At 43.3% G+C, this 27,528-nt stretch overlaps 1 protein-coding gene and 1 long non-coding RNA gene across 7 annotated transcripts in view; one reads left to right on the plus strand and one right to left on the minus strand.

Moving 5' to 3' along the window:
- Positions 1–1,096, plus strand: part of LOC130705010 (uncharacterized) — a 36,976-nt gene extending 35,880 nt beyond the window's left edge. Inside the window, exon 4 of the long non-coding RNA XR_009005600.1 lies at positions 964–1,096. This is a non-coding gene — a long non-coding RNA (uncharacterized LOC130705010). The remainder of the gene's footprint in view (positions 1–963) is intronic.
- The window catches only part of PLCE1 (phospholipase C epsilon 1), a 319,414-nt gene that overhangs the window by 164,246 nt on the left and 127,640 nt on the right, over positions 1–27,528 (minus strand). For all 6 annotated transcript variants that reach the window (XR_009005599.1, XM_057530499.1, XM_057530495.1 and 3 more), the window contains one exon: positions 6,845–7,133. Coding sequence is in view for 5 of the 6 variants with exons in the window: in XM_057530499.1 (XP_057386482.1) it covers positions 6,845–7,133 (289 nt within the window). In the remaining variant the exon portion in view is untranslated. The remainder of the gene's footprint in view (positions 1–6,844; positions 7,134–27,528) is intronic.

Below are 27,528 nucleotides of genomic sequence, written 5' to 3' on the forward strand. Positions count from 1 at the left end.
GCAGCCAGATGGATTTTCCTAAAAACAGAGTCTGATCACATCACACGCTTCCTTAGAACCCTTCAGTGTCTCTCATTACTTACAAGGTAAAAGCCAAGCTCTTTATCATGAAATACAACCCTATGGAGACCTATTTTCTCCCCCCAGCCCAGCCCATGCCTTCCTACTTACTCCCTGTATGCCCCAAGCTTTGGCCAGAACTGCCTGGTAGACCAGCAGTCCCTGAACACACCGTGCCTTTTCCTGTCTCATGCCTTTACACCTGGGTGCCCCGTTCCCTCTGCCAGTTACCATCAGCCCCTCTATCTGTCCCTGGCCCTCCCGGAGGAGTTTCCCTTATCAGTCAACACCCCAGGTCTCTATTCCAACCGAGCAGACCTCTCTCTTCACAAAGCCCAGCTGGGGTCCACTGCAGAAAGAACAGGAGATTGTGTTTTTAATGGGGTAGTAAGTGAGGAGTGAATGGGCTTTTGATAAAGAAGACCAGTCACTGGGTTTAGGGCCGATTCTAACTGAAAATGACCTCATCTTAACTCGATTACATCTGTAAAGATCTTATTTCCAAATAAAGTCCCATCTGTAGGAACTGGGGTTTGAACTTCAACATATTTCTTTCAAGGGACACAAGTCAACCCACAATAAGGACTAAATGAAATAATGCAGATGAAGGGCTTGGTGCATTGCCTGAATCACAGTAAGCACTCAACAGGCTGTCTGGTTTCAAGTGCTGACTCTATCACGGACTATCTGTGTACACCTAGGCAAGTTTCTTCATGTCTCTGGGTCTCAGTTTCCTCATTAGTAGACAGTACCTCCCTCATTGGACCATTGAATGGTCAATGAAATCACACATATAAAGCATTCAGAGTAATACCTGGCACCAAGCAAGAACTAAAAAATGTTCACAGCTATTACTATAATTCTAATTTTAATCCTTCCCTTTACCCAACTTTCTCTTTACAGATGGAAGAGTTTAAAATTTCAGAGAGGGGCTTCCCTGGTGGCGCAGTGGTTAAGAATTGCCTGCCAATGGAGGGGACATGGGTTTGAGACATGGTCTGGGAAGAACCCACATGCCGTGGAGCAACTAAGCCGGTGCGCCACAACTACTGAGCCTGCGCTCTAGAGCCCGTGAGCCACAACTACTGAGCCCGTGAACCACAACTGCTGAAACCCGTGTGCCTAGAGCCCATGCTCCACAACAGGAGAAGCCACTGCAATGAGAAGCCCGCGCACCGCAACAAAGAGTAGCCCCCGCTCGCAGCAACTAGAGAAAGCCCGCATGCGGCAACAAAGACCCAACTCAACCAATAAATAAATAAATTAATTAATAAAGAGTAAATAAAATAAAATTTCAGAGATATCAGTAATGGGGATGTCATCTTGAAAAAATTAAAAAATAAATGTAATTCCTCTGCTTCACCCTCTTTCTCCCCCAAAATACACACAATTGTTTTGACTCAAGAAGCATCATGTCTCCAGTAATATCTGAGGTAGGTAACTTCGCTCTTCACTGGAGCTTTGGAGAAGCTCCCCCTGGTTATAAGCATGGGTGTGGAGTCACACTCTTCAGTCACACCTGAGCATGTTTAGGTACATCTCGACATGGAGTCACAGTCCTGGATGACACCTGGCCACCTGTGTCCCAAGGCAGAGGGCTTTTGTCTTGTGCCTACCAAACTTCCCAGCCCCGTGAGCTACAGACCCCACCATCAACTGACTAGCCTTGCACTTTATGAATCTCTTGAGGGTAGTAAGGGCTACCTCAGTAGACCTGAAACCTAATATTACATCTTCTCTGGAGTAAGAAATATTATTTTACAAGTTGAAGGCTTCCAGATGTGATCTGTCACATTCTTCCCAGAGGTGACACAGCCCTAGGCCATAGTGGGCAGTGAATGAACACTTTTTAGCTGATTAACTGGCATAAAAACATACCCCAAGTTACATTAAAGCATACTTTAACATCAATGAAATAATTTCAAGATCACAAAACTAGTAAGTCAGAGGATTTCTTTAAATACACTGAAATCTTGGAATTAGAACTATGGATATGCCTTCCCTTGCCTGGTAGGCATGTAAAGGGTAATTGTTTTGATTATGAGGAAGTCAACCAGGACAGCCTTAATAAACTAAATTATTTATGAGGTACAAGCACATAGTTCAAATGTGTGTGTGTGTATTCCTATTAGGACTTCTTATTTTTATACTCAAAGGCATTTACTTTAGAAGAAGACACAAATAGAACATACTTATTGCAGTAGAAGAAAATAAGTTGAAAATTTATCAGACCTTTCTATCAGAAACAGAATATTCCCCATTTTCAAATAAGAATATTACATTTGTAGGGCAGTTTTTGTTTTCATATTGATATTCTATCTATAGTCTTTATATGATGAATAACTTTATTTATTAATAGCTATTCTATACATACACATACCTAAACTGGTTAAAAATGAGCACTGTCTACTACATAATTTAAATATGGGTAACTATGCTTTGTCCTGGTAATACATAAATATTTAATCCTTTAATTTACAAACTTACTTAGGAACAATTTGAGGAGAAATTGAGTTTAATGTACTAAATTTATTATATAGGCTGATACAATATGCACATTTGAAAACATTTAGCCTCCTTATATTGAAAAATCCTCCTCCTTGTCACTACTTTTTTTACTTTTGCTATTTCAGTGCTTTACATTACTATCAGTTATCTTATTCTTTTCTCTCGCTTTTTACTTTATTGTGATTTTGTAATTTTTAGTAGGGAGTACATTGGAAAAAAAGAAACAGAAGCAGGTGGATTTAGAAAATGTATTCCTGATTATTGAAGTTAATAATTCTTTTGGCTGCCACTGCTATACAGAGTTGGTCCTGCGATTCTAACAAGGTTAATGGGAAGGAAGAGAAGGGGAACCAGATGGGAAGTAGAAAGATCTTGATTGTACTCAACTAGTGGAAGTCCCTGACAGTCCTTACACAGTCCCTGGTGTAAGCTCTCCATTTTCCATTTTGAGACAGTACATCCTTGTAATCAAGGGCATAACCTTGTTTTTCGATGTTTCACATCAGAAAATGTTTCTCATTATTTGGCAAACTTTCCACTTAGTAGATGGACCATCCTCATTGGTCCTGAAGGCAGAAAACCAGGAATGTACTGACTGTTGGCTGTTTTTCTAGAGCCACCTGTACCACTGGAGGTGCGCAAGCTGATGGAGATTTCAGAGGGTTAGCAGAATCCTGTAGACTGTGGTAAAGCTGCAAGGCTGCAGAACTCTGACTAATCAACACTTATGTTACCAATTCCTGACCTGTGAATGCCCTGTGAATAATGAAGAACGGGTTGCACATTTTCTCCTCCTATTCTCACCTACTATAGGCAGCTCCAACCCTCATCTTGTAATCATAACCACTTCCAGGAGACAAGTTGACTTGGGGCACCTGCAGGTCACGTGAAAAGCTGTCTTCATATTTCTTTTTCTTTTTCGGTTCTTTCTAACATCTTAATGGACCTGGCACCAAAGACCTACATAACATGTTCCTCCTCCTTTTTAAATTCTTCAATTCTTTTGTGTGTGTGTGTATGTGGTAAAGCACATATAACAAAAACTTCAGCATCCTAACCATTTTTAATATAGTTGAGTGGTAATGAGTACATTCATAATGTTATGCCACCATCACCACAATCCATCTCCAAAACACCTTTCATCTTGCAAAACTGAAACTCTGTACCCATTAACAGTAACTCCCATACCCACCCCACACCAGCCCCTGGCAACCACAATTCTACTTTGTCTCTATGATTTTGATTATTCTAAGTGCCCCATATAAAAGGAATCATACAGCATTTGTCTTTTGCCCTCCTCCTTTTTTTCTACCTTTTCCAACTCCATTTAATCCACTTCATATGTGATCTCTCTTATGGAAGAGGTCATTCTTTTTGACCCTCTTCCTTATCCTTTCCCTTTGGGAAAAAAATTATAAACCCTGCCCTGCCTTCCTTTTCCCTTCTTCATTCCACTTATAAGTCTCTCATTAAAAGAAAAGAAATAAAACTTACTGGGATAATAATTTTCTGAATCTTTCATGTTAGATATGAGTTTCAAAAGATAATTAACCATAACAACAGAACTACAGATGCCAACATCTAAAATCTCTGAAATGGCCCAAAGTTCTTTACAAAAGCTCCATAAAAGTTTTAATTTAACTCTACTCATCTTAATTAAAATTATTTCCCCTCAACAAGAAATGTCTTTTAACTCTCACTTGTATTGCTCTTTTCCTGGAGGCTGATTCTCAGTATTCTAATAATTGTGTTTTTCTCTTTGTTCCACGGGAAGTGTGTAGATTTCAACTGTGTTATGGGTTAAACGGGTTTTTGAGGACTAGAGTCTGGGAACCAAATCACAACGTTTAATACTGCTTCTCCAGGAAAGTATTCTAAGTTACACACAGCTCCTGAGAAATGAACTTCTGGAACACAAGTCATTTATAAACTGGGGACTGAGTGTGTTACACACTTCCCACAGATTTTCATTGGTGACAGAGAGCTGAAAGTTGTTGGCCTACTCAAGGCCACAGGACACACAGTGAACAATAAAACAAGCAGAAAAGCACTGCACAGCAGCCAAGCATATCCTCTAGACCCCCTGCTGGAGTATACGACCAACAGAGCTCAAGACTCAACTAGTCAGTATGCTGAACCTATAGGTTCCATAAACACTCCATGACTTTGAACGGCCATGTGTGATTTTTTTTTTTGGCACATTATCTCTCACTGCATGTTAAAGAAATGTATGTTTCACTGTGGCACATATAGACTTTGAAAACCTCAGGGGAGTGGGCACTGAAGTTGAAAAAGGTTTCCAAGAGAGCAAGTCAGAGCTATAGAAATTAGCTTGGAGCTGAAGCCAACTGGCTAATTGTATTATTCAGCAGAAGCTACTAACAGAGGGATATCAGAAACCATTAAAGAGCTGCAACACAGAAAGTAAAAGAAACTCCCAACTCTTGCATAAAACCCCCATTTAAAGATAACATATTAGCTGATGATTCAATGAGTCTCAGAGATGGGAATGCTGATAGGAGTTCTGATCTGAATACAGACAGGCAAAGAGCAATTGAGATCAAGTTATTATCAGGGCAACAGACACCTTAACCAGTGGCCTCCTTTTTTCTCCCCAAAGGTCTGTGTAAGCCTGGAGGCAGCCTGCCTTGGTTGGGGAGCCTGGAGATCTGCCCTTTTGCAATTAATGGGGAAGAAACAAAGTGGCTTTTATTGACTTCTGTTTGTTTGCGGCCAAGCCATTTGTCACATGGAACATTAACTCTGCCTCCAAACTCTTTGAACACTTAGAGCCACTTCCACATTATTTGGCATTTAACTCTCTGCAGTCTGTTCTTTGAATACTTGGTGCATGCAAATGTGGCCTCCTCGTTAGGATCATAAACAACTTAAAGGCGAGTAAATTGACTTGTACTTTATTAGGATCGCCCATAACACCTACACACTGCTGGGCACAGAGTGGGTATCTGATCAACACAGCTTGATTAACTCACAGGATAAGGTCCTCACATAGAGTCACAAGCACTGAAGCAATGCCAACTCTATATGCTAATCTCAGCCCAAATTCCCAGGAAGAGCATTGATGGAGAATGTAAGCTTGGCAGTTACCAGGAGCCTCATTGGAGTAGGGAAATCTTGAATCCTATGTATAGGGGAAACTGCCTACTACCTAGAGACTGCAAGTTCCTTGGGGGCAGGGGCTATGTTTTGTTCCCTACCCAGCACCTAGTAGGGGCTCAAAAAACATATGCTGAATGAATGAAACACATATGAAACCAAGTGTCTCCTCTTTAGTCTCTTGGATTAGTTGTCCCACATTTTGTGTTTTTGTTCATTCATTCTTTATAACCAATCCACAAAAGTGAAGGTGACTCTAGAAAACAAATCAACATGGCACCCACTCAGGTGTGAACCCCCTCTAGGGCCCGCCCAAGGGGTGCTGGGAGTGGGGAGGTTGAGGATCAAGGAGGAAGGCCAATGGCCTGATAATCGCAGGTCTGGGGCTTGCTGTGGAGGGACAAGAGCTGCTCTCCTTGAGAGAAGTGGCCGGATGTCAGATTGAGCTCTTGGCAGCCCCCAGGCAGTGGAATGCTGCCCTGCATGGTCCCCGTCTGGCTGGCATCTTCCTGCCAGGGAAGGCTGCCAAGCGGGTGGTGACAGCTGTGCAGTGCGTAAATCTCCAAGGTTCTTTGGTGCACTGCCATTTCTGACTCGCCTTTCTGCTACTTGTGGGAAGTAGCTGGGAAGTTCTGATCCCATTTTCCATTGGCTTTCATTTTTCAGCAGGACACCTATCTTATCTTTTAAGATGGGAGTCACTGGAAGATGGCCTTTAGCTCTTCTGGTCAACATGAACCTACTGATTCTGTGTAGAAACGAGAACTATATTCCACTCTGTTTTGAATGAAACGGTTGGTTTTCACTGTGACCACATGACTACACTTGTTTACAAGGCTTTTTTTACAATAATTGACATCTGTCATAGACTACCACTAGGAGAAACCACTTATCTGAATAACTTAAAAAAATAAAGATAGCCTTTTAGCCATTTTTGAAAAAAATTTCAATATCTTAATGCTTATCATTCGGAATGTTTATACCTTAAGGGATTTTGATAGAGGACTATCTTTTTATATATTCTCTTAAAGCAGCTATCTTTTCTTAAAAGTTGCTGATACGTGGACTCAATTTTCCATCAGGAGTTGCAATAAATGTTAACTTAGATTCTTTTCTGCATTCAAAGAAGAAAAGTTAAAAGTGAAATTTCAGACATTACCTTTCAGCATCATTCGTCCGGTGGATCCTCCAAAAGAATTGAGAAGGTTACTTCTTGCTCCTAAAGATGTGGTGGCTTCTAGGAGAGAGCCGGTGATGTACTGAGATATGGAAGTCCTTTGGAGGGTGGCACGATACTCACAAACAGTGTCTTGGACACATTGCTTTAAGCACGGACCAATGCTAATCCTTTCATGGGCTGTCTCGGAGGCTGGGAGCTTTGTGAAGAAATGGAGAAGAGATCTAATTGTCTCTTCTGTTTCTTCTCCCCTTCTCACTGCACTGTAGATCTGTGAATAGCACAAAGTACAGGAAGTATTAATCTAGTTTCTTAGAAAAGCAAATTAACTTGTTGACAAAATGCCAAGATGACTTATTAAGAAAGAAGGCTCAGTCGCTCTAAGTGCAAACACTCGTGAACACTGGACTCATGCATTAACCTGAACATTCTACAGACACCATTTATTTGGGAAAGTTATGTGTAGTTATGAAATGGGCCATTCAAACAACCTTGCTATCAAACAGAGCACTTACAACTTGTACGAACCAAAAATATATTCAGCTCAAATTTCTCCTCCTCCTCCTCAGCAGAATAAAGCTCATCTGTAGCGGGACAAGGGCAAACCTTTCCTTTTTGTCCTTCTGGACCCTCCTGAGTGACTCTCCCAGATCTATCTCCAAGGAACACTGCAGACTGATTCATGAGGAATCTTCCCTCCATGCTCAAAATGAAGTAAGGATGAGAGGGTTAAAGGGCAGGAGAACATCTATATTTCTCTCTCGGGCGTAATCCTTCAATCTGTCAGCTTGGATCAAAGTCTTTGAATACTTTTTCCATATCCAATGAGTTGCCAGATCCTACCCACTTTTCCTCCTTCCGTCTTTCCTTCTGTCTCTGCCACTATCCTGATTTCCTCTTTCCCACATCATCTGAATTCACCAAGAATTATCTCAAGGAGATAGGATTATTAGGACAGTCTCCCAGCCAGGATTATTAGGACAGTCTCCCAGCCATAATTCCAATCCATTCCAATACAGTCGTTCAACAGGCATTTATATAGATCTGTTCTGTGAGAAGCACTGAGATAAAAGATGTGGGGCATGTACAAAGAGTAACACACCTCTTGTGCTACAGGACTTCACAATCTAATTTAGAAGATGAGACCTGAAAATTATGAGGTTTGCCATTATTTCTGGGAGGTTTGGGGTTTTGTCAAGGTCTCTGGGAAGCCAGAGCCTTCTGGGTAGTGTATAAACGACAGGGAAGAAAGAAAACATGGGTGAGTTAATCCAGCTTTCTGATGGTGGAATAAAGGTTTACTGTATTGTGTTGTATCCATCATGTCACTTTGAGCACCTTGCCTTGGTTGACTTGTCATTCATTCATTATATCAATGTTTATATACCAGTTATGTGTCAGGCCTGGGTAAATAAGACAGCTTCTCCCCTCAAAGAGTTCACTGTTTAATAAGGAAGACAGATAAGCAAAAAGCTCATAGTAGGGTGGAAATTGAGGTCACCCCCTCTGTTGACACCAGTGAGTGGCCAGGGAAGGGAAGACCCTTGCATGCCCTCCAGACCCTGCATGCGCCCTCGTGATGCTGCACACTCCAAATCTCACCTTAACTAGAGCCCTTGGGTACTCAAAAGGACCCCTGTTGAGCTGTGCTGGGTCCTTAGGAGACCCTAGAATGTACCCAGAATCCCCCCTGATATTCAAACTGTGCTGACACCCTAACTAGAGTTCTACTCTGCCTTCCTCTGCCTACTGGTATATACTTGCTACTTGAAGGCAGAGTGCAGATTCTTTAGCTTTAATTCTCTGTCATTAAATTTCTGGTGGCCAGTGTGGCCACGGAGACGGTGTGCTGGGAGAGAAATAGCCCAGGCTTGGGGTCAGGTATATGGGATGCCTTGACCAGCCAGAGAGGATACTAATGCCCCTTCTTAGAGATGGTGTGGGATTCACCCTGACAATGCATATAAAGTGCTCAGTCTAGTGTCTAGAAATGGCACCCATTACTATTGAGCAAGAAGAGAATGGACTCTATCCTCAAGGAGCAGCAGGTGGTTGTTTAACAACAGAGCACAGTCTATGCAATTCACTGTGATGGGGTTATAACCTTGCTCTTAGATGCTGCTGGATAATATCATCCTAACCTTATTTGGGTGTACTGTGAGGACAAATGGGGGTAGAGAGCTGCAGAGCTCAGGATGTGATTTTCTTCTCTCAGCTCCAAATCATACAGGCAATCCCCAACACACTAAGTCTCGAGACAGTGCTTCAGAAGTAAATGTTCTAAACATTCAGGGAAAAGAACCCACTGTGAGATCCGATAGCTAAAGAAGGATTCAGAGGGAAAGAAGATTTGAGCTGTGGCTTGGAAAACAGGCATGGCTCTAACTGGGGCAGCTGGGGGAGGCAACTCACATGGTAAGTAAAGGTGAAGAGGCTGGAACAGTGAATATGTCCTAAGGACACTGAGCAGAGCAGGTATTAAGAGCAGGGAGTGAGTGTAGGGAAATAACTGGGAAATTGGAAAGGTCAGTTGGCCTGATAAAGGAGAGCCATGAATGTCAAGCAAAGAGGTTTAATCCATCAGAGGTGGGAAACCGTTCACTTTTTTGCTTGTCTATTTGTTTTCAGCAGAGGAATGATCCTAAAAAGCTTTTATTTTACAAAGACTAACATGCTGATGGTTCCTAGTTACCAATGTGTTGACCCACTTTCTTTACTTGCCAGGCTGCTCCGTTGGCTCATTACGGCCACACTCATTACCCGATGTGTTCCAGTTTCCATCCCATGCCTTCAGAGAGTCCCAATGTCTCATTCAGTCCCTTATCGATCTTTCCCGAAGTGTCTTCCTCAAATCATTAGCCCTAGACGAACTGCATGAAATAAGGACTCCTTGATCATGGAAGTTTGAAAAACTCAGTATGTATTTCTACTTTTGAAGACTTACATTGCTTATTAAAATATTAACAACAATAAAAGGGTCAGAGTAAAGAAATCTATTTTATTTTGTTTAACTGAATGTTTTCAGTATTTCTCATGTTATTTGACCATGGATTTTTGTTAAAGAACATAGCCTGCGAATGTAGCATTGTATGGAATAATTTGCTCTAATCTAATGGCCGTTTCTTATTCTCATATCCTTGACCTCAGTGGAATCTCTGAAATAGACCATCACCCAGCTTTCTCGAAGTCCTGCCTCTCTTATCATTTCAGTGCTCCATCTTTGCCTTATTCTTATTTTTTAAAATTAATTAAGTAATTTATGTATTTTTGGCTGCGTTGGGTCTTCCTTGCTGCACGCGGCTTTCTCTAGTTGTGGCGAGCGGGGGCTACTCTTCGTTGCGGTGCGCGGGCTTCTCACGGCGGTAGCCTCTCCTGTTGCGAAGCACAGACTCTAGGTGCATGGGCTTCAGTAGTTGTGGCACGCAGGCTCAGTAGTTGTGGCTCATGGGCTCTAGAGCACAGGCTCAGTAGTTGTGGCGCATGGGCTTAGCTGCTCCGCAGAATGTGGGATCTTCCCGGACCAGGGATCAAACCCGTGTCCCCCGCATTGGCAGGCGGATTCTTAACCACTGCACTACCAGGGAAGTCCCTGCCTTATTCTTATTAAAGGTTTCCTCCTCAGGCCTTTAGGACAGTTGTGATACAACAGAGAGATGCCAACAAGTGTCTAATGTAGGGGGGTCAACAATTTGCTGGCCGTGGGCCAGGTTCACCCAAGGGACCTGCTTCATTTGACACACACTGTTTTAAAATCAGGAAAGTTTATATACACATCTGAAGTTAGAGTATCATCTGAAAAATGGAACAATCTGGCAACTCTGAGCATTTCCATCAGTTCTCCAGTTCGTGCCAGTCCCCATCACTCTCTAGTGAGCACACCTGGCCAATTATCTGGTCACCATTAGTATATGTGTTTGTGACACTTGCTTTAATGGAATATCGATATGGAGGTAGATACATACAATAAACCCGTACTGAGCTCCTCCAATCTGTCCTCTGTGTGCTCTTCCCTGTGCTAGTTTCTGAGAATACAGAGAGAAAGCCATGGCCTCTAAAGGGCTGTTGCAGCTCACCTCCAACATATATAAATGTCATGTATATATTAAGTAATTGTTCAGCATTGCTATCAGCTGTTTCCAAGCCCTCAAACTTGTCTGAAGAAATAAGAGATGAAGAGCTCCCAGAATAAAGCTCTGAGCTGCCATCACTACTGCTAACACCCCATCCACAAAGAATCAGAAAGATAGCTAAGGTTCTACCACCATCTGGACTAAAACATGTCATTCATATCAATACTGGATGAGCTGAATTCAAAGTGCTTATTGGAAAAATGCTGAAATATGGATGAAGTGGTGGTAGATATGGCAGTGCTCAGGGTACATGTTAAAAATAGGCTATAACCTCTTATTAGATTATCCACTTGAAAAAAAGAAGCAATTGTGGAAAATCCCATGTACATAGAATGGGAAGAGGAGGCAGTATAAAACAGTAATTATGAGTGTTGCTCTAGAGTGTTGGTTTGAGTCCTAGCTCCTCTGCTTCCCAGCTGTGTGACTTTGTATAATTTGCTTTTCCATTCTGTGCCTCAGTATGCTTTTCTCCAATAGGGGGATATAATAGTAGCTGCTCCATAAAGTTGTGGTAAGAATTACAAGCTTTTTAAAAAAAATTTATTTATTTTTGGCTGTGTTTGGTCTTCGTTGCTGCGCACGGGTTTCTCTAGTTGCGTCGAGCAGGGGCTGCTCTTTGTTCCGGTGCGCGGGCTTCTCATTGTGGTGGCTTCTCTTGTTGCAGAGCATGGGCTCTAGGCCCGTGGGCTTCAGTAGTTGTGGCTCATGGGCGAGCATGGGCTCTAGGCCCGCGGACTTCAGTAGTTGTGGCTCGCGGGCTTAGCTGCTCTGTGGCATGTGGGATCTTCACGGACCAAGGCTCGAACCCGTGTCCCCTGCATTGGCAGGCAGATTCTTAACCACTGCGCCGCCAAGGAAGCCCCAAGAATTACAAGCTTTGATAAACATAGTAACATGATTGGAACAGCCACTTAGTAAATGCTCAACAAACATTGGTTTTTATGATGATGGCGATAAGGATGATTGTGGTAGACTAAAAAAATGGCCATAAATTATTTGTTTCATTAATTCCAGGCCAGCCTTGTGATTTGCTTAACCAATGGGAATTTAGTAAACATGCTGCAAGTGAAGTCTTGTGTGTTGGAGCTTGCTCTCTCTTGCTGCTTTTAGGAATTCTGAGACAACTACCATGTGGAGAAGCCAGAGCTAGCTTGCTGGAGGATGAGAGACCATGGCCCAGTCACTCCTGTCACCTTTGCCAACAGCCTGCCAACAGGCAGACGTACAGTGAATCCATCCTAGATCCTAGATCATCCAGGGGCCAGTCTACCTGCCATCATAGATACATGAGAGAGTCCAGCAAAGATCAGTTCATCCAGACGAGGAGAACCACCCAGCCAATTCACAGAAACATGAGCTAAATAAATGATTGTTGTAAAGGTCACTATGTTTTGGGAGTGCCTTGTTACACAGCAAAAGTTAACTTACATAATGATGATATGTTGGGCACAATAATGAGTATTTCCTTGTATGAGATTTGAATCCACACACTAGCCCTATGAGATTGATTCATTTCGCAGATGGGGACAGTAAGCCTACAGAGGTGGAGAAACACAGTCAACTTTACACAGCTAGTAAGAGGCTGAGCTGGGGTGGAAATTGGGTTTGTTCAACTCTGTAGTCCGGCTTTACCCATTGCACTAAACATGGTCACACCCAAAGCCCAAACAGTGGGATTCAAGAAAACATCATTATTTGGCAAGAGTTTTAAGTGATGTTAACATTGCCATTGTTATTGTTTTTATTCATGATATTTCCTTTCATGATCACCCTAAATTACTTTGGAAAACAGTCAAGTTATGACTAATGAATGATCAAATATGTTTCCTTTATATGGAGATTTATAGTTTTAAATTACAAGATAAAAAAAATATAAACTTTATCTCACTTGATTAATGTGGTAATAGAAGATGCTGAAAACTAGAGAGACTACTGCCCTATATGGGTCAATATCCTTTTTGAGATAAAATCAACACATCACAACAAGGCATCTAATCTTGCTAAACAGATGTGTGTCTATCCATTCATTCAATAATTGATTTATATTTATTGAACGTATACATTGTGCCAAGCCCAGTGACTTGGGGATCCAGCAGACAGCAAAAAGAGCTTTATTTTAGTGGGGAAGGCAGACAATAAACAAGTAGACCAAATAAGTTAATTAAAAATTGCAGACTATTTTAAACAGTCAAGATATATTTTGGATATGGACTCTACAGGACTTGCTGAAGTCACTGGGAATGAGGAAAGGAAAGGAGTCAAGGTTTTTATAGTTGGCCATTGTGGAGTTCTTAGAAATTATAAGATTTATACATATTTTTTTAGATTCCACATATAAGTGATAACATATAGTATTTGTCTTTCTCTGTATGCATAGGGAATACAGCCAATATTTTGTAATAACTTTAAATAGGGTACAATCTATAAAAATATTGAATCACTATGTTGTACACTTGAAACTAATATAAACATTGTAAATCAACTATACTTCAATAAAAAAAGATTTATATAGAGAGCTATAGATAAATGTTGCAAATAGTGCCCCTCATAGCACTTATGTTTAACCACCACTGTGAACTGTGAGTGGATCCTCTCCCTCGAATTATACTACTCCCATTATGGCAGGTGCTGTGTTTGAGCAGAATGACCTTGATATTATGATGTTACGTGCAGAAAAGCAAGCGATACTTAGACAACACTCAAGAAAACATTTGAAGTTCCTTGTGACTCAAGAAACCAGCACTGGGACATGGAGTTCAAACCCAAAACATAACAAAACAAACATCCAAGGCTAAAGAGAGCTGGGTAATTCAGAAGGAGTGCACTGAAAGACATGAAGCAGACCGACACACTGTGTCCACAGCACTCACCCAGGAGGAAAGCTCCTTCCTCTATACAGCCAGAAAGGGCTTTGTCTTTACTTGACTTCTACTGGGGTCAAAGGGATACTTGACAAGGGGAGTCAATTTTGTACTTGTTCTGTTTCAAAAGCTATCTTTCTAGGGTCAGAGCTATGGAAAATCATGATGTTCCAAAATCTGATGGCATACCTTCTGAAATCTTTCAGCAAGAAGGAGGCTTGTTACTTAGGTGTCCATTGACTCAATAATACTACTTGTAATCACTGCAACATTTATTGAGTGCTTAAAGTGAAGCAGGCACTGAGCACTGAGATATGATTTCATTGAAACTCCAGAAGAGCTCTAGGAAGAGATCCCACTATTACCACCACATAAAAATAAGGAACTAGTGTGCACACACCTGGGACTCTGCATCAGGACTCTCCATCTCTCAGCCGGTGCTGCTAACCACCAAACCAAACAGAGAATCCTATACTACAATTGTCAAAGAAACCACTTTTGAGAGAGGGTTAATTGTAGTAATGATCCTGCCACCTCTCTTTATTGTCTGTCTCCTCCCTCTAGAATGTCAGCTTCATAAGGACTTTATTTCCTTTTTCATTGCTCTACCTCCAGTGTCTAGAAGTGTTTGGCATTATAACTTCTCAATAAATAGTTCTTAATTGAATTAATGAATGTCTTATATATCTTCCCCAAGAAATTGGCTAGAAGTCTCTAGCTTTTAGGGTCATGACTTTATTGGACTCATCTGAACCACAGGTGATATTGTATTGTCACCTGTATTTGCTGAACACCAGATACAGAAGTCACATGCAATGGCACCAGTTCTTTACAAAACATTCAGAGTAGCTGTAGCCAGATGAGGATCTGATTGCTACTAACCAAATGTGACTTGTTCTGAGAAATTTACCAATAGTTTAATACTATTCCATTATCATTTGCTGATTGGCTTAGAGTTGAGCATGTTTAATTAGATCTAGTCTCCATCCTGATTTTTCATGAAAATGATGATTTGGAAGGATAATGGGGCTTAAAAAAAACAGGATATGGATTCACATATTGACTTTCCTAATTCAGGTTAATTCAACAAATGTTGAGTTGTAGTTACAGAGACTATGGCAGATGCTTGAGAACAATGATTAAAAAAAAAAGACAAACTCTGTCCTGTGACTGAAACCCACCCCTCTCCCATAGTTTTCTTATCTTTAACTTGAAGGGGTCAACTAACATTATCCCTACGTCCCTCTTAGTGTTACTGTTTGATGACCAATACTTCTCAGCTTTCTTAAATGGGGGATGGAGGATATTAATTAACCTTAATTTTAATGATAACTTTGATCATCATTATTCTTGAATTTGGTGTATAGTTAGGGTCTCCAGTTTCCTTCTTACTTATCAGTGTTCTCCTTTAATATCAGTTGTCCTTTCTCACTAGTGACTATATATCTACTTCTAATAGCACTCTTATCCTCCCCATAATGTGATTCTTAAAGTAGTCTGAGCTGGAAAAACAAATAATCATATTTATTTGAACTGTGTTAACTGAGAGTTAATAGGATGGGTAGCAACACAGGAGCCTCCCACATGGCATCAAGTGTGAGAGCTGTGGTTTGCAAACCCCTTTAACTGGTCTCATGGGCCTCTTTTCTAACTTTTGGAATCCAGAAGCAGTGTTCTAGATGGTTGAAGATGCTGGAAGTTTGATTTCTGATGGACGTGTGTGTCTAAACAAAATGCAATGGTGTAAGAACTGCCGAATTTCCTAAAGCGTCAACAAAAACAGTGAGGCTGTCATGGGGTGGGGGGTGGTAGCTGAGGCAGCTTGGAGACCCGACTGGTAGGGATGGGGAGGAAGATTTTGGTAGCAGGCTGTTGCTTCCTTTGCTCTTGACTCTACATTCTATTCAAGTGCCTATGTGGAGAATGCCATTCTACTGAGAATATTCAGACCATGCACGAGACGCTGACCAAAGAGAGCTACAGAGAGCCAGAAATAAAAGCTTTGCTAATGCCAGGCCAATGAACACGAGCTATGCCACCGGATTCTGCAGGACGTAAGTCGAAACTTTATTACTGCAGGAAACATTTAAGAAGGAATGTGAGGGGACGTCCCTCACATTTGATAATCTGGGAAGTTAGCGGCTGGAAATACCCTTCCACATAACTTCTTCCAAGCCACGTTTACCCTTGTGTTCAGATTTTGCCTCCTTCATGCAGTCTTCTCCCAGCTCTAGCAAGAACTAAGCATTACCTTTTCTGTGCTCCAACTGCCCCCATGCAAAACTCTATAGTGGCACTTTCTGCAGAGTGTGGAAGTCACTGCTTACTCCCCTTCCAGGTTGTCAGTTCCCCGGGGGGCAGGGGCAGGTCTTTTTTTTACCCCCCCGGTACAATTTATTTATTTATTTTTATTAATTTTTATGGAGGTATGGTTGCTTTACAATGTTGTGTTAGCTTCCATTGCACAACAAAATGAATCAGCCATACACACACAGATATCCCCTCCCTGTCATGTCTTGTTCAACATCTTGCCCCCAGCAGGGAGCACACAGCTTAGCGCACTGCAGGCAGTGAAGAGAGGGGGCAGTGGAGAAAGAACTGAAGCCTTAGAGCCAAGTGCTCAGTGTGGTCCCCAGACTAACAGTAGCAGCATCAACTGGGAACTTGTTAGAAATGCATATTCTTGGGCCCCACCTCAGACCTACTAAATCCGAAACTCTGGGGTTGGGGCCCAGAAATCCATGTTGTAATGAGTCCTCCAGGTGATCCTGATTCCTGCTGAAGTCTGAGAACCTGAGATTTTATGAGACCATGTTACCTTTCATCTCTGACTGCACTTCTCATATTATCCATCCCATAAACATGCATGTCTATGTTATCTTCCTTCTAGAATGGGAGCTCCTGAGGGCAGGGGTGAAGTCCTATCGTCTCTATATTCCCCAAAGCCCCTAGCTCAGAGTCCAGCACAGGGCCAACTCGACAAATGCTACTTGAATGAAGGGGCATCTCTTGCAAAGATTCCCTCTGGCTGTGAATGTAACAGGCCTTTCTGAAATGATGCTTCTGGCTTAATATTTCCAAAGATGAATCAGGTCTGATATACTAATTCTAATGGGAATTACCATACAGATGAATCATATTCGTAATGAGAAAACCTGGCTGCCAAGGAAGCCTCTTGAAAAAAATCAAATCAGGACAAATGGATTATGTTGGGAGGCTTGTGATGTCAGGCTGTGAATTAGGCCGACAGAAGGGATTTAATGGCCTGAACTACCAGGCTCCCTGTAGCTCTAAGGAGCAATGGGTCAGTTAATGAATCACATGGGGACAAAGCCCCTGCAAGACAAAAACAAACTTCCACAAATCCTGTAGACTGTGGTGCCCTGGCTCAGAGGCTCAGGGGCAGTGCTCTTGCTAAGCTGTGCGCGTGGAAAGCTGTGAGGGAAAGAAAGTTCCTGGAGTCCTGTGCTGTGTCCACAAGAGGTAGAGGAGACCAAGGCCAACCTGTATGGCCAGGTTGTTTGATCCTGGGTGGCAACTGGATCCCTACTCACCTCGTCCAAGCTTCTAACTTCCCCTCCTCTGCCCAACTGAAAAGGATCAGTGTTGCCATCTGTCTTGATGGCTCCCAGAGGCCCCTTTCTGCCTGGGTCATTGCTTCTGGACCAACCAATACTACATTTCCTTCCTCTACTCTTTGCCTGAAGACCGCCTGAGGTTGACCTCCTGTAACACACTGCTCTGACCACCAAAGGTGGAAGAGCAGAGCAGACGCCTTAGGGTGGAGAGGAAAGAGCCTGGTCTTTGCATCACACTGATCCTGCTGGCCTCCTAGTGCCACCATCTAGTGGCAGTGGGAAAGCAACTTGCGTTTCTTTAATGGAGGTTATCACACGGTTGTTATAAACCAGGATTAAATGAGAAAAGATAGCTGTGGGTTCTCCAACTACACAGCCCTTGAGTATCCAAGTGGTCATAATAGCATCCATGCCTGAATCTTTAGAGCTCCAAGGCCATGGCTGCTTGCCTGCAAGACCTGAGACAACTTCCTACCCTTAAAAGGTATCACCCTTTCCCCCACCCCTCCTAGTTATTCACTGGTGGTCCCAAGGTTGTGGAGCCTCTTCTGTGCTCAGATGTAAGTTTGCCCAGCCTCCCGCATGTGAACTCATGTGCAGATGCCCATGTGTTTTCTGGTCCACAGCTCCATGAACAGCCAGACTCTGAACTCAGTTTTGGGCTAGTGCACCCACTATGCTATAAGTGCAAAGCCTTATCACAGCGCTTGATTACATAGGTGGCATTCAATAAGTGGGAGCTTATTAATCCTTTTGGTTAATATGAGAGTTATAGCATGAGTCCTCTCTCACCTCAGGTTTCTTCCTTCCTCTCACTTCTCCGCTCTCTTCTTTCTCTCCAGGTTGTTCCTGGAGGTGTTTTCACCAACTTTCTCTGGGTCCCCATGGCTTCTTCACTCAAATTTTTTATTCTTCCCCATGTTCATGTCTCCCACTTTGCTTTTTTACACTTTGTTTCTTCTTCTTATTCTTATTACTCCTATTCCATTTTTCCTTACTCTGTCCTGATCTTCCCATCTTCCTCACTCACTCTCCTTGTCTTCTCTTTATCTCCATGGCTCATCTCTTCCTCCACCCTCATTTTTTTTCACATTCCCTTTTGATCTGGATCCTTTGAGCTTCAGTTCCACGGGCAAAGGAAGAAGGTGGGAATAAAGGAGGAGTATTGACTAGGAGGATCTGCAAACTGAGACCATCCTCTAATTGTGAGTGGACAGTTGTTTGCCATTATTGAATGCACAGTGTTTCTTCTACCAGAAAACTGCAGTGCTTTAATTCTTGAAAGTCCCTTCTTTGATGGGAGTTAAGTAAATGGTCAACGGAGAGGAGCTAGGGACATTCCTCCCCCACATCCCCAAAAAACAGGAACCCAGTAGTTGAGACAACACTGGACCCACCCTCAGCAACAGGACCCAATGTAAGCTGGCCTCGATTAGTTGAGCTGGTTGCAGGCGTGATGGCACCCACTTCAGAGCCTCATGCTACCAACAAGACTTGAAAGCTGTTTAGAACAAGCAGTACAGACTCTCAGGTTTCATCCGAGGGTAGAATCAGGCTTAACAGCCAGTTAGTGAACGTCCTTCAGGCAGAGCAAATGGACTAGGTAGCAATGGGTGGATAGAGACCACCAGGTCTCCAGGAGCTGGAGTCGCCATGAGCTCAGTCAGGTCACGAGGCAGCCTCGGGAGGGCCTCAGGCAGGGGCGCTCACCCAGGGGGATCCCCTGAGAAGCTTGGACCGGCATCCAGTGCAGACACAGACAAAGTCTCTGGCTACACTTTAATTTCTGAAGGGGAAGAAATCTATGCCTACCAATATCTTCCTTGTTTGGACACCATTCATTCATTCACTCAACTAATATCAACTAAATGTGTACTTTGTGCCACATAGCATGCCAGAAGCTGCAGACAAAATGATGAATAAAACTGTTTTTGTCCTCAAGAAAGTTACAAGTATTAGGGGAGGTAGGCCAGAATGTGGGCAATTCTGTTACAGCATGTGATTCTGCAATAGTGTGAATACAAGGTGCTTCAGGAACACAGAGGAAGGTCACAGAAGGTTTCTCCTAGAAGGTAACATCTAGACACAACCTAAAGATAATAAGACTTAGCCAGGCAAAGGTGAGGGCAGAGTAAGATAAGAGAGAGGAAAATGTTCTAAACAGAGGGAGTAGCATGTGCAAAGTGGCTCCCTATGGCTGGAGCTAAGAGAGTGGGCAACGAGTCTGGGGAGATAAGCAGGGTCCTTCTGAGTCTTTACAAGTGGTTGCAATTCTAGCCCAGAACTATTTCCTCTCACAAATATTTTCTAAGCTAACTACCATGGAAGTACCTTCAATAGAAAAAAAAAAAAAGGTTTACATCTAGAGGGTTATATCTCCTATGCCTGGGGACACCCAACACTCCTTTAGGGGTATCATACTAAATACTAAGGATGCAACAACAAACAAGACCCTATCTCAGCTCTTAAGTCACCAAATGGATAGAGATGATCACTTCTAAGATTTCTTTTTTTAAAAAAAATTATTTATTTATTTATTTATTTTTGGCTGCGTTGGGTCTTCGTTGCTGCACGCGGGCTTTCTCTAGTTGCGGTGCCTGGGCTTCTCATTGCGGTGGCTTCTCTTTTTGCACAGCACGGGCTCTAGGCGCGTGGGCTTCAGTGGTTGTGGCACACGGGCTCAGTAGTTGTGGCTCACGGGTTTAGTTGCTCCGCGGCATGTGGGATCTTCCTGGACCAGGGCTCGAACCCATGTCCCCTGCATTGGCAGGCGGATTCCTAACCACTGTGCCACCAGGGAAGCCCCTAAGATTTCTTATAATGTGGTGGTTTCCTTGTTATTAATAAAAACCAAAAGGAAGGGATGAAGGGCCCAACATACATGCCAACATGGACTAGGAGAGACCATGAACTTCATACCCACAGTGTAACAGTGACAGAGGCATCCCTCTGGGTGGGCGGCAGGTTAAGACTTTTCCTGTCTAGTTGGAAGTGTGGAGACAGAGATGGGAAGGCTCTGAAGGAACTGTCGCCTTCCTCTCTACCTTTGGAAGATAGCAGTGGAAAGGTAAGTCTTCAAGAAGGTTCCAAAATATTGGGAACTACGAAAGAGTAAACAGGTGATGGCATTAGAATTGTACTCAAGTTCATGGGAAGAGTCAGGGACACTGTCTATCCCCAGACAGAGAACTTCTGTCCTGTTACAGAGGCTCTCAGCTACTTGCACATCTGAGCACATATGTTCAGGGGTAAGATTATACAGAGAAACTGAAGGTCAAAGACAACAGTTCAGGGACTTCCCTGGTGGTCCAGTGGGTAAGACTCCGCGCTCCCAATGCAGGGGGCCCGGGTTTGATCCCTGGTCGGGGAACTAGATCCTGCATGCTGCAACTAAAAGAGCCTGCGCGCCTCAACGAAGATCCTGAGTGCCGCAACTAAGACCGGGCGCAGCCAAATAAATAAATAAATATTAAAAAAAAAAAAAAAAAAAGACAACAGTTCAGAGGGCTCAAGAGTGTGGGAAAGTCGTCACCTCCCACCTCACTTGTGCCTACCCTGTAGCCAGATAAAAAAGCTATGGTTATCCTGAGCTGCATTCCAAAGAACTGAATGGATATCATTAAAAAAAAAAAGAAAGAAAGAGAAAAACCCTAAAGTTGATCAAAACTGAGGGTTACAGTCATATTAAAGAAATAAAGCCTTCTAATTTACATTCCAAAAATAAGGCATTTTGGCCCTTACATTTTGTCATTTAAAAATCCTGTTCTGTTGTCTCTACTGAGCTTAAGGCTTTTCTTGGCTATCAAAACAAAGAGGTCTTTTGTTGACAGAAACAGGCGACAGTGTTTTGGTAAAAAGATTATATATAGAATAATGGTATGAAGCTCTATTGTGTAAAAAGCAGACTTAAGAGCTCTCCCTGTCTCCAGAGTCTCTGGGTTTCTTGCAACAATCTAAAATACTAGTGTCCTTCACTTTGAGGGAACCCTAAACAACTGGACGCAGTCATGATTTTCTAAGACTTTATAAAGGACACTACGCAGATGCGACTACCTGTAACGAAAGACAAAGTCAAAAAACAGTATACAGCTGCGACCAACCCCCCTGGGATCAACCACCTGTGGGTGTCCCAAGATTTTCTCTCCTCTGTACCCTTCGTGATTACAGTGATCCATGGTATGTTGTGCTGGATACAGTTGGAACTCATGAACTATTTCTTGAATTGATTTCAGCCGGCTCTTGGTATCTGTATTTATTGGACATTACCAGAATATCAAGGCAGGGGCAAACCAAGATGATGCAGCCAGCATTTGGCATGAGTCCATGCCTGGGGTGGGCTAGAGGGGAGGGTGGGACCACCGAGGCTCACTTCCAGCAGAGCCGGTAGGAGCCGACAGAATGTGAATCGAAAATGTGAATGTAGTGCTGAGTCGAAGAAGGGCCCTTTGGTGGGGCCACACTCCGTGTAAAGCCTAGACACTTCTGCAGCTTCTTCAGACATCTGTGGGTGGGTGCCTTTTCAAGATCAAATCAGGCTTCAGCTGGAGGTTTCTATGATCCATGGCCCACGAGTCAGACCACCTTTTGTTCATTGAGAAGCTCATTCCCTGTGCTCTTTCTTCTTTCAAAATCTTGTGCCCTCGCTACAAGAATCCCTACCATGCTCGGCCATCCACTTTATGTGTGTGAAAGAGAGAGGAAGGGAGTTCTCCTTGTTGTGCTCATGATGGGAGGAGAAGGACCACATACGGGGACCTGGCACGGGGCCTCAGTGATGAGCAGACCGCAGAGGACCCTCTCAACGCTTCCTTGTTTGTGATCCGGTAGTGACCATGATGGGCTAGAAAACAGGAGGCAGAGGCACTGTGGTTGAAGAGGGAACAGATTCTGGAAAACAGGCTCTAGAAAGTCAGGGCTGCAGGGATGATGTCAGAAGCTCTTTCTTTTCTTTTGATGCCCTCCGTCCAAATTGCTCCTTGTCAGCTCTTCACCTTGCAGCCATGGAGAAGCTAAGGCAATCTCTTTTAGGATGTGGAATATATTCTGTGTTAGGAAGGAGGGTATGGCTGGCCCTGGCTGGGTTAACTCTGGTCTCCATCCATGCCCTCCAACAGGTTCCAGCATCTGCTCTTCCACGTTCTGCCCTGTACACACTCCTAAGAATTCTTCAGACAGACTTGGCAACCTTTTCCTACCAAAGCCACGGATCCTTTCCCCACATCGAAAATCAATCAAAGACCACACACAAAGTTAAAAGGGAATCATAGTATTTTTTGACATAAGACATAGAAAATAAGAAAAGCCAAGAGTGGTATGCAGAACATGTATAGCAAATGTGAAGATAAATGTGATCTACATTGTGAACAGTTAAGAAAATTGGGGAGTGTGTGTGTAGGGGAGGAATTTGGCAAGAAGAGAATCATAGAGAGATAAAATTTTGAAGCTTGAGATGTAGAGAGGAAGGCAGGGGCAGGAGGAAAAGAAGCAAGGATGGTGTGTCTGAGATGGGCACGCTCTGGAGACACCTGTGGTTCACCCTGGTTTTGGATAACAGAACAATTATCACCCTTCATCCCTACTCTGTGAAGTGCTGACTGATTAATCAATGACTCACCTCTGCTTCATCGAGTGTCTCTTGCATGATCAGGGATAGTTGGGAAAGCAGGGCAGGTAATTGGGAAAGTTAATTAATAGGACAAGACAGGAGATAATAAGTGAGGAGAGAGGTTCAGGCACCTGGGAACAGGCTGATTTCACTGGGATGTGAGCGGCCACTGCTTGCCTAGTATCATGCAAGGGCAAAAAATTAGACAGGGCGTAGCAGAATGAACCTATTGTGAGGTCTGAGGATGAAGAAATAAGGAAAGAACAGCTGCACTGTGATTATCTTGATTACCTGAGGTGATGTGGAGATTATCATACTAGCAAAGCTACCTGTGAGTGAGGTGCTACAAGGCTTGGTATAAAAATCCAAGCATGACAGAAGTCAGACCAGGGAGAGATCATGGAAAAACCTTCACGAAGGAACTAAGCCCCAAGACGCACAGAGTTGGGCTAGGAAGGCAGAAAGGAATGTGTTCATGGGCATGAAAAGCTGCTGGCTCTGAAGTGCGGATGTGGGCTGAAGATCAGACTGTGGGCCTGAGCGTCTGGATGTCTTTCCCTCCTCTGCCCCTGTTGGCCACATCACTGTCGGCCCCCATGTGCCCCAGTGGGAAGGGGAGAAAGGCTGGGAAACCCAACTTGCTCCTACTTTGCAGAGAGCGAGGGGGTCAAGCGAGAACAGGCTTTTCCTTCCCCTTCAGAGAGTTTGCCTCTTTATCCAGGAGGCTTGATGCCAAATGTCCTGAACATTCTGGGCTGGAGGAGTGCCCTTGGGCTGGGACTTTGCTAACACAGCAAAGCATCTACGGTTCTAAGGCAGGTCCTATGGAGGCCTTCAGTTCCCCCAGCTCATTGTGACTTCTTTTTTGGTGGCTGCTCCCCAGTGGCTATCAGAGGGCCAGGTGGGCTGGCAGGTCCTGTGCTGTGCCCACCACATACCCAATGAGATGCAAGGGACAAGGTGGGGCTCAGACATTACACTCAGAGTTGCTTTTAAGTAGACCCAGAGAGACACCCATTCAGACACACTCATACCTGTGCACTGAGAAGACTCGACATGGCCTTACTTTGACTCAACGATCTTCCGTGGTGCCCACCCCATGGCATTGTGATGCCTTAGCACGGTCACGAGAGCTCCTCAATAACCTCTCCCTGCCCCTCCTTTTAGCATCAGCCTCCATTATTACCACCCTCTCTGAACACACTGTTCCCGCTTACTATCCATCCCCTCAGCACACCCAAGCCCTCCGCCCTAACATCACCTTGGATACCTTTACCTTCACGTTCCTATCAGAATCCTACCCAGTCTTAATGCCACTACTTAGAAATAACTGTATGACCTTGGGACAGTTACCTTCTCTGCACCTCAGTTTCACTGTGGTAAAATGGGGATATTGTGCGGTGATTAATCATATATGTAAAGCACGGAGAGCAATGCCTGGGACTCAGCGAGTTCTGTGCAAGTTCTGGTCTTTTTCTCACCCACTGGACGTCCCAGGACATCTGCATGGCTTCTGACCCATCTTCCTCCCTGAATGCTCAGGGTGCTACCTGGAATACAGGTGAGAACTAAATGCCTCCGAGCAGGGTCTACTTTATTTTGCTCTCACTGTCCCCATTTTAAGCTCTGTCTATTTTGAAAGGAATGGGTGGACAGCAGAGTTTCTTCTCTGCTGTTCCTCACTCACTTAGTCAGTGTTAAGTCCTCCTAGCGAAGTATAGCTGTGGCTTTTTAATTTTTTTAAGTAGCAGCTTTATTGAGATATAATTCACCCATTTGAAGTTCACCATCAATGGTTTTTGGTATTTTCACAGAGTTGTGCGATCATCACCGCTCTCTAATTTTAGAACATCTTCATTACCCTAAAGAGAAGCCCCACACCCAATAGCAGTCACTCCCCATTTTCCCCCCAACCTCCCCAGGCCTAGGCAACCACTAACCTACTTTCTATCTCTATAGATTTGCCTATTCTGGGCATTTCATAAAATCCCCTGGTTTTTTAAAGGGGCCAAACTCTTCTTTCACTCATCATTAATCTATTTCCCCAAAATACCCAGCCATAGGACCAGGGCCATAGTAGGCATCCAATAAATGTTTTGTTGAATGAAAACCAAAAGCTGAATGAAAATCAAAACATGAGTTCCATGTAGTTAAACATATTTTTTTTCCACATTTTATCTTTGGACCTTGTTGGTCCAAAGCAAGTTCGGAAAATAAATCAGGAGCAGTGGTGTTGTGTTTTTGTTTTTCTAAGACATAGAAAAGCTTTGCTGAATCTCCTCAAAGTGAAGTTCTAGTGCAGTGGTTCTCAAACCTGGCCGTACCTTAGTGTCACCTGAGAAACAAAAAGGCATGAGCCCTGACCCTCCCCACCCCCCAAAGTTCAGATTTATCAGTCTGGTGTGGGGCCCATCAGTACCTTTTAAATGTTCCCTGATTTTAAATTAAATATGATTCTATGAACAGCCAGGGTTGAGAACTCTTGTCCCAAGGGAAACAACCATTCTAAGCAAGGATAATTTGTTGAATTCCAGCCATGCCTAGAATGCTACACAGCCCAAGTTTTCAACCCTGCCTTCAGGGAAATGAATCTGAATTTTAAAGAAAGCAATAAGAAACAGAATATTCATTTCACAAAAATTTTCTTTGGAGCTAACATTCCTGTTAGACTGAACCATATGAAATTGCTGATATTTGATTGTTTTGAGTTACAAAATGGAAATTTCATACTACTCAAACTAATTGAATGCATTTATTTCATGATATAGAAGATACGTATAATACTCAATCTGAACCGTCATCTTACAAATCCATCTATGCATCTCCCTTGTGCTTCATACACTTTTAAAAAAGAACATTTCAGGTTTTATTAAATATATATTTCTAGTACAGGATGGAAAATAAATTAGCCATTAAGGAAGACAAAAGCATGATAATTCACAAACAGATAAAACAAACACCAACTTTATAGACAAACTTCACTTTTTCTCACACATTATTTCTGGAAAGCATGTCATAAAGCAGATTGTTATAAAGCAAGTTATTTTCCCATAGGAAATATTTTATGATTAGGGATTGTGTTCCTGACTAGACATCATATAAATTAGAGATATGATCAACAACAGGTCACGAAAGCAAAGCTGCAACAGCTATAAACCTTTAAAATAATAAATTTTTTATTCAAGTACCATAAAATGCCACTATTATATTTTACCCAATGATTATTATACTATCATTGTGAAAGGTAATTTAGCACTACCAATAAAATTCAAAAAGTGCATATTCTTTGAGCCTCTTCTAGTGATCTTTCCTATAGAAAAACTGGCCCTGTCTCTTCCCTGCTTACAGGACCAAGTACAAAGGTCTCAGTCTAGACCTGACCCCGCACAATCTCACTTCCAACTTGCTGGTGCCCTCAGGGCTCTCGCACACTCCTCTACCTCCTCATCCGAGGCTCTGCTCCCTCTGTGTGAGAGCTCTGTGCTGCCCCAGTTGGGAGGCCAATACTAAACCAAGGAGCTGTAGTTCTTTGGTGCAGTCTCTAGTCAAGTGTATCTGCTTTCATTCCCGGCTGGGAAGTCAGTCTTCTACCTCCTTCCAGTGACCAGAACTGCTTGAATCTCAGTCCTCATTGCTTGCCAGACTCCTTCCTCACTCTGACTCTGCATGAAAGGGGCTGAAATCCCCTCCTAGAATCCCACCCTGTAGCTGGAAGAAATCCTGCTACCTATTGCCACAAACAAGTGTTTCATGAATGAATGAATTCCTAGATTTTTCCATCACTGCACAACTGAACAGATACTGCTACGTCTTGGTGGGTCTCCCCGATTCAGGTGGCCCTTGGACTGCCAGCTGCTATAGCCTCCTTGTGAAAACCACGTGCTGTGGAGGCAAGTTCAGCCCTTCTGGCTGTACCCAGCAGCTGTCTCCCTTTGGAAGGGTCTCCGGGACCCCTCCCTCTCTCTGCCCCTTCTTCCTGACCACACTGACCTAATGTTTTACAAGCTCCCGGCATAACTCTCTTACCAAAACCCTCCAGATCAATCTCCAGACATTCTCTTTCCTGCCTCTTCACCTCTCTGGTCTCCCACGCACCGTAGAGGGTGGTGGGAATTTGGGAAAGTATCAGCACACACGGTTCTAGAACAGTGGTTCTCAGCCATTTTGCCCCTAGAGGACGTTTGGCAAAATGTGAAGACATTTTTGGTTGTCACAATTGAGGACATGCTACTGGCACCTAATGGGTACAGGCCAATGATGCTGCTACACCCTAGAAGGCACAGGGCAGCTCTTACAGCAAAGAATTATGCGAGCCCAAACTGGCTGAGGTTGAAAAATACTGTTCTAGAGAAATCAAAGAAACCTTCGGGGGCTTCCCTGGTGGCACAGTGGTTAAGAATCCGCCTGCCAATGCAGGGGACACAGGTTCGAGCCCTGGTCCGGGAAGATCCCACATGCCGCGGAGCAACTAAGCCCGTGCACCACAACTACT

The sequence above is a fragment of the Balaenoptera acutorostrata genome, chromosome 16 (genome assembly GCF_949987535.1).
Source record: "Balaenoptera acutorostrata chromosome 16, mBalAcu1.1, whole genome shotgun sequence".
NCBI classification, from domain to species: domain Eukaryota; kingdom Metazoa; phylum Chordata; class Mammalia; order Artiodactyla; family Balaenopteridae; genus Balaenoptera; species Balaenoptera acutorostrata.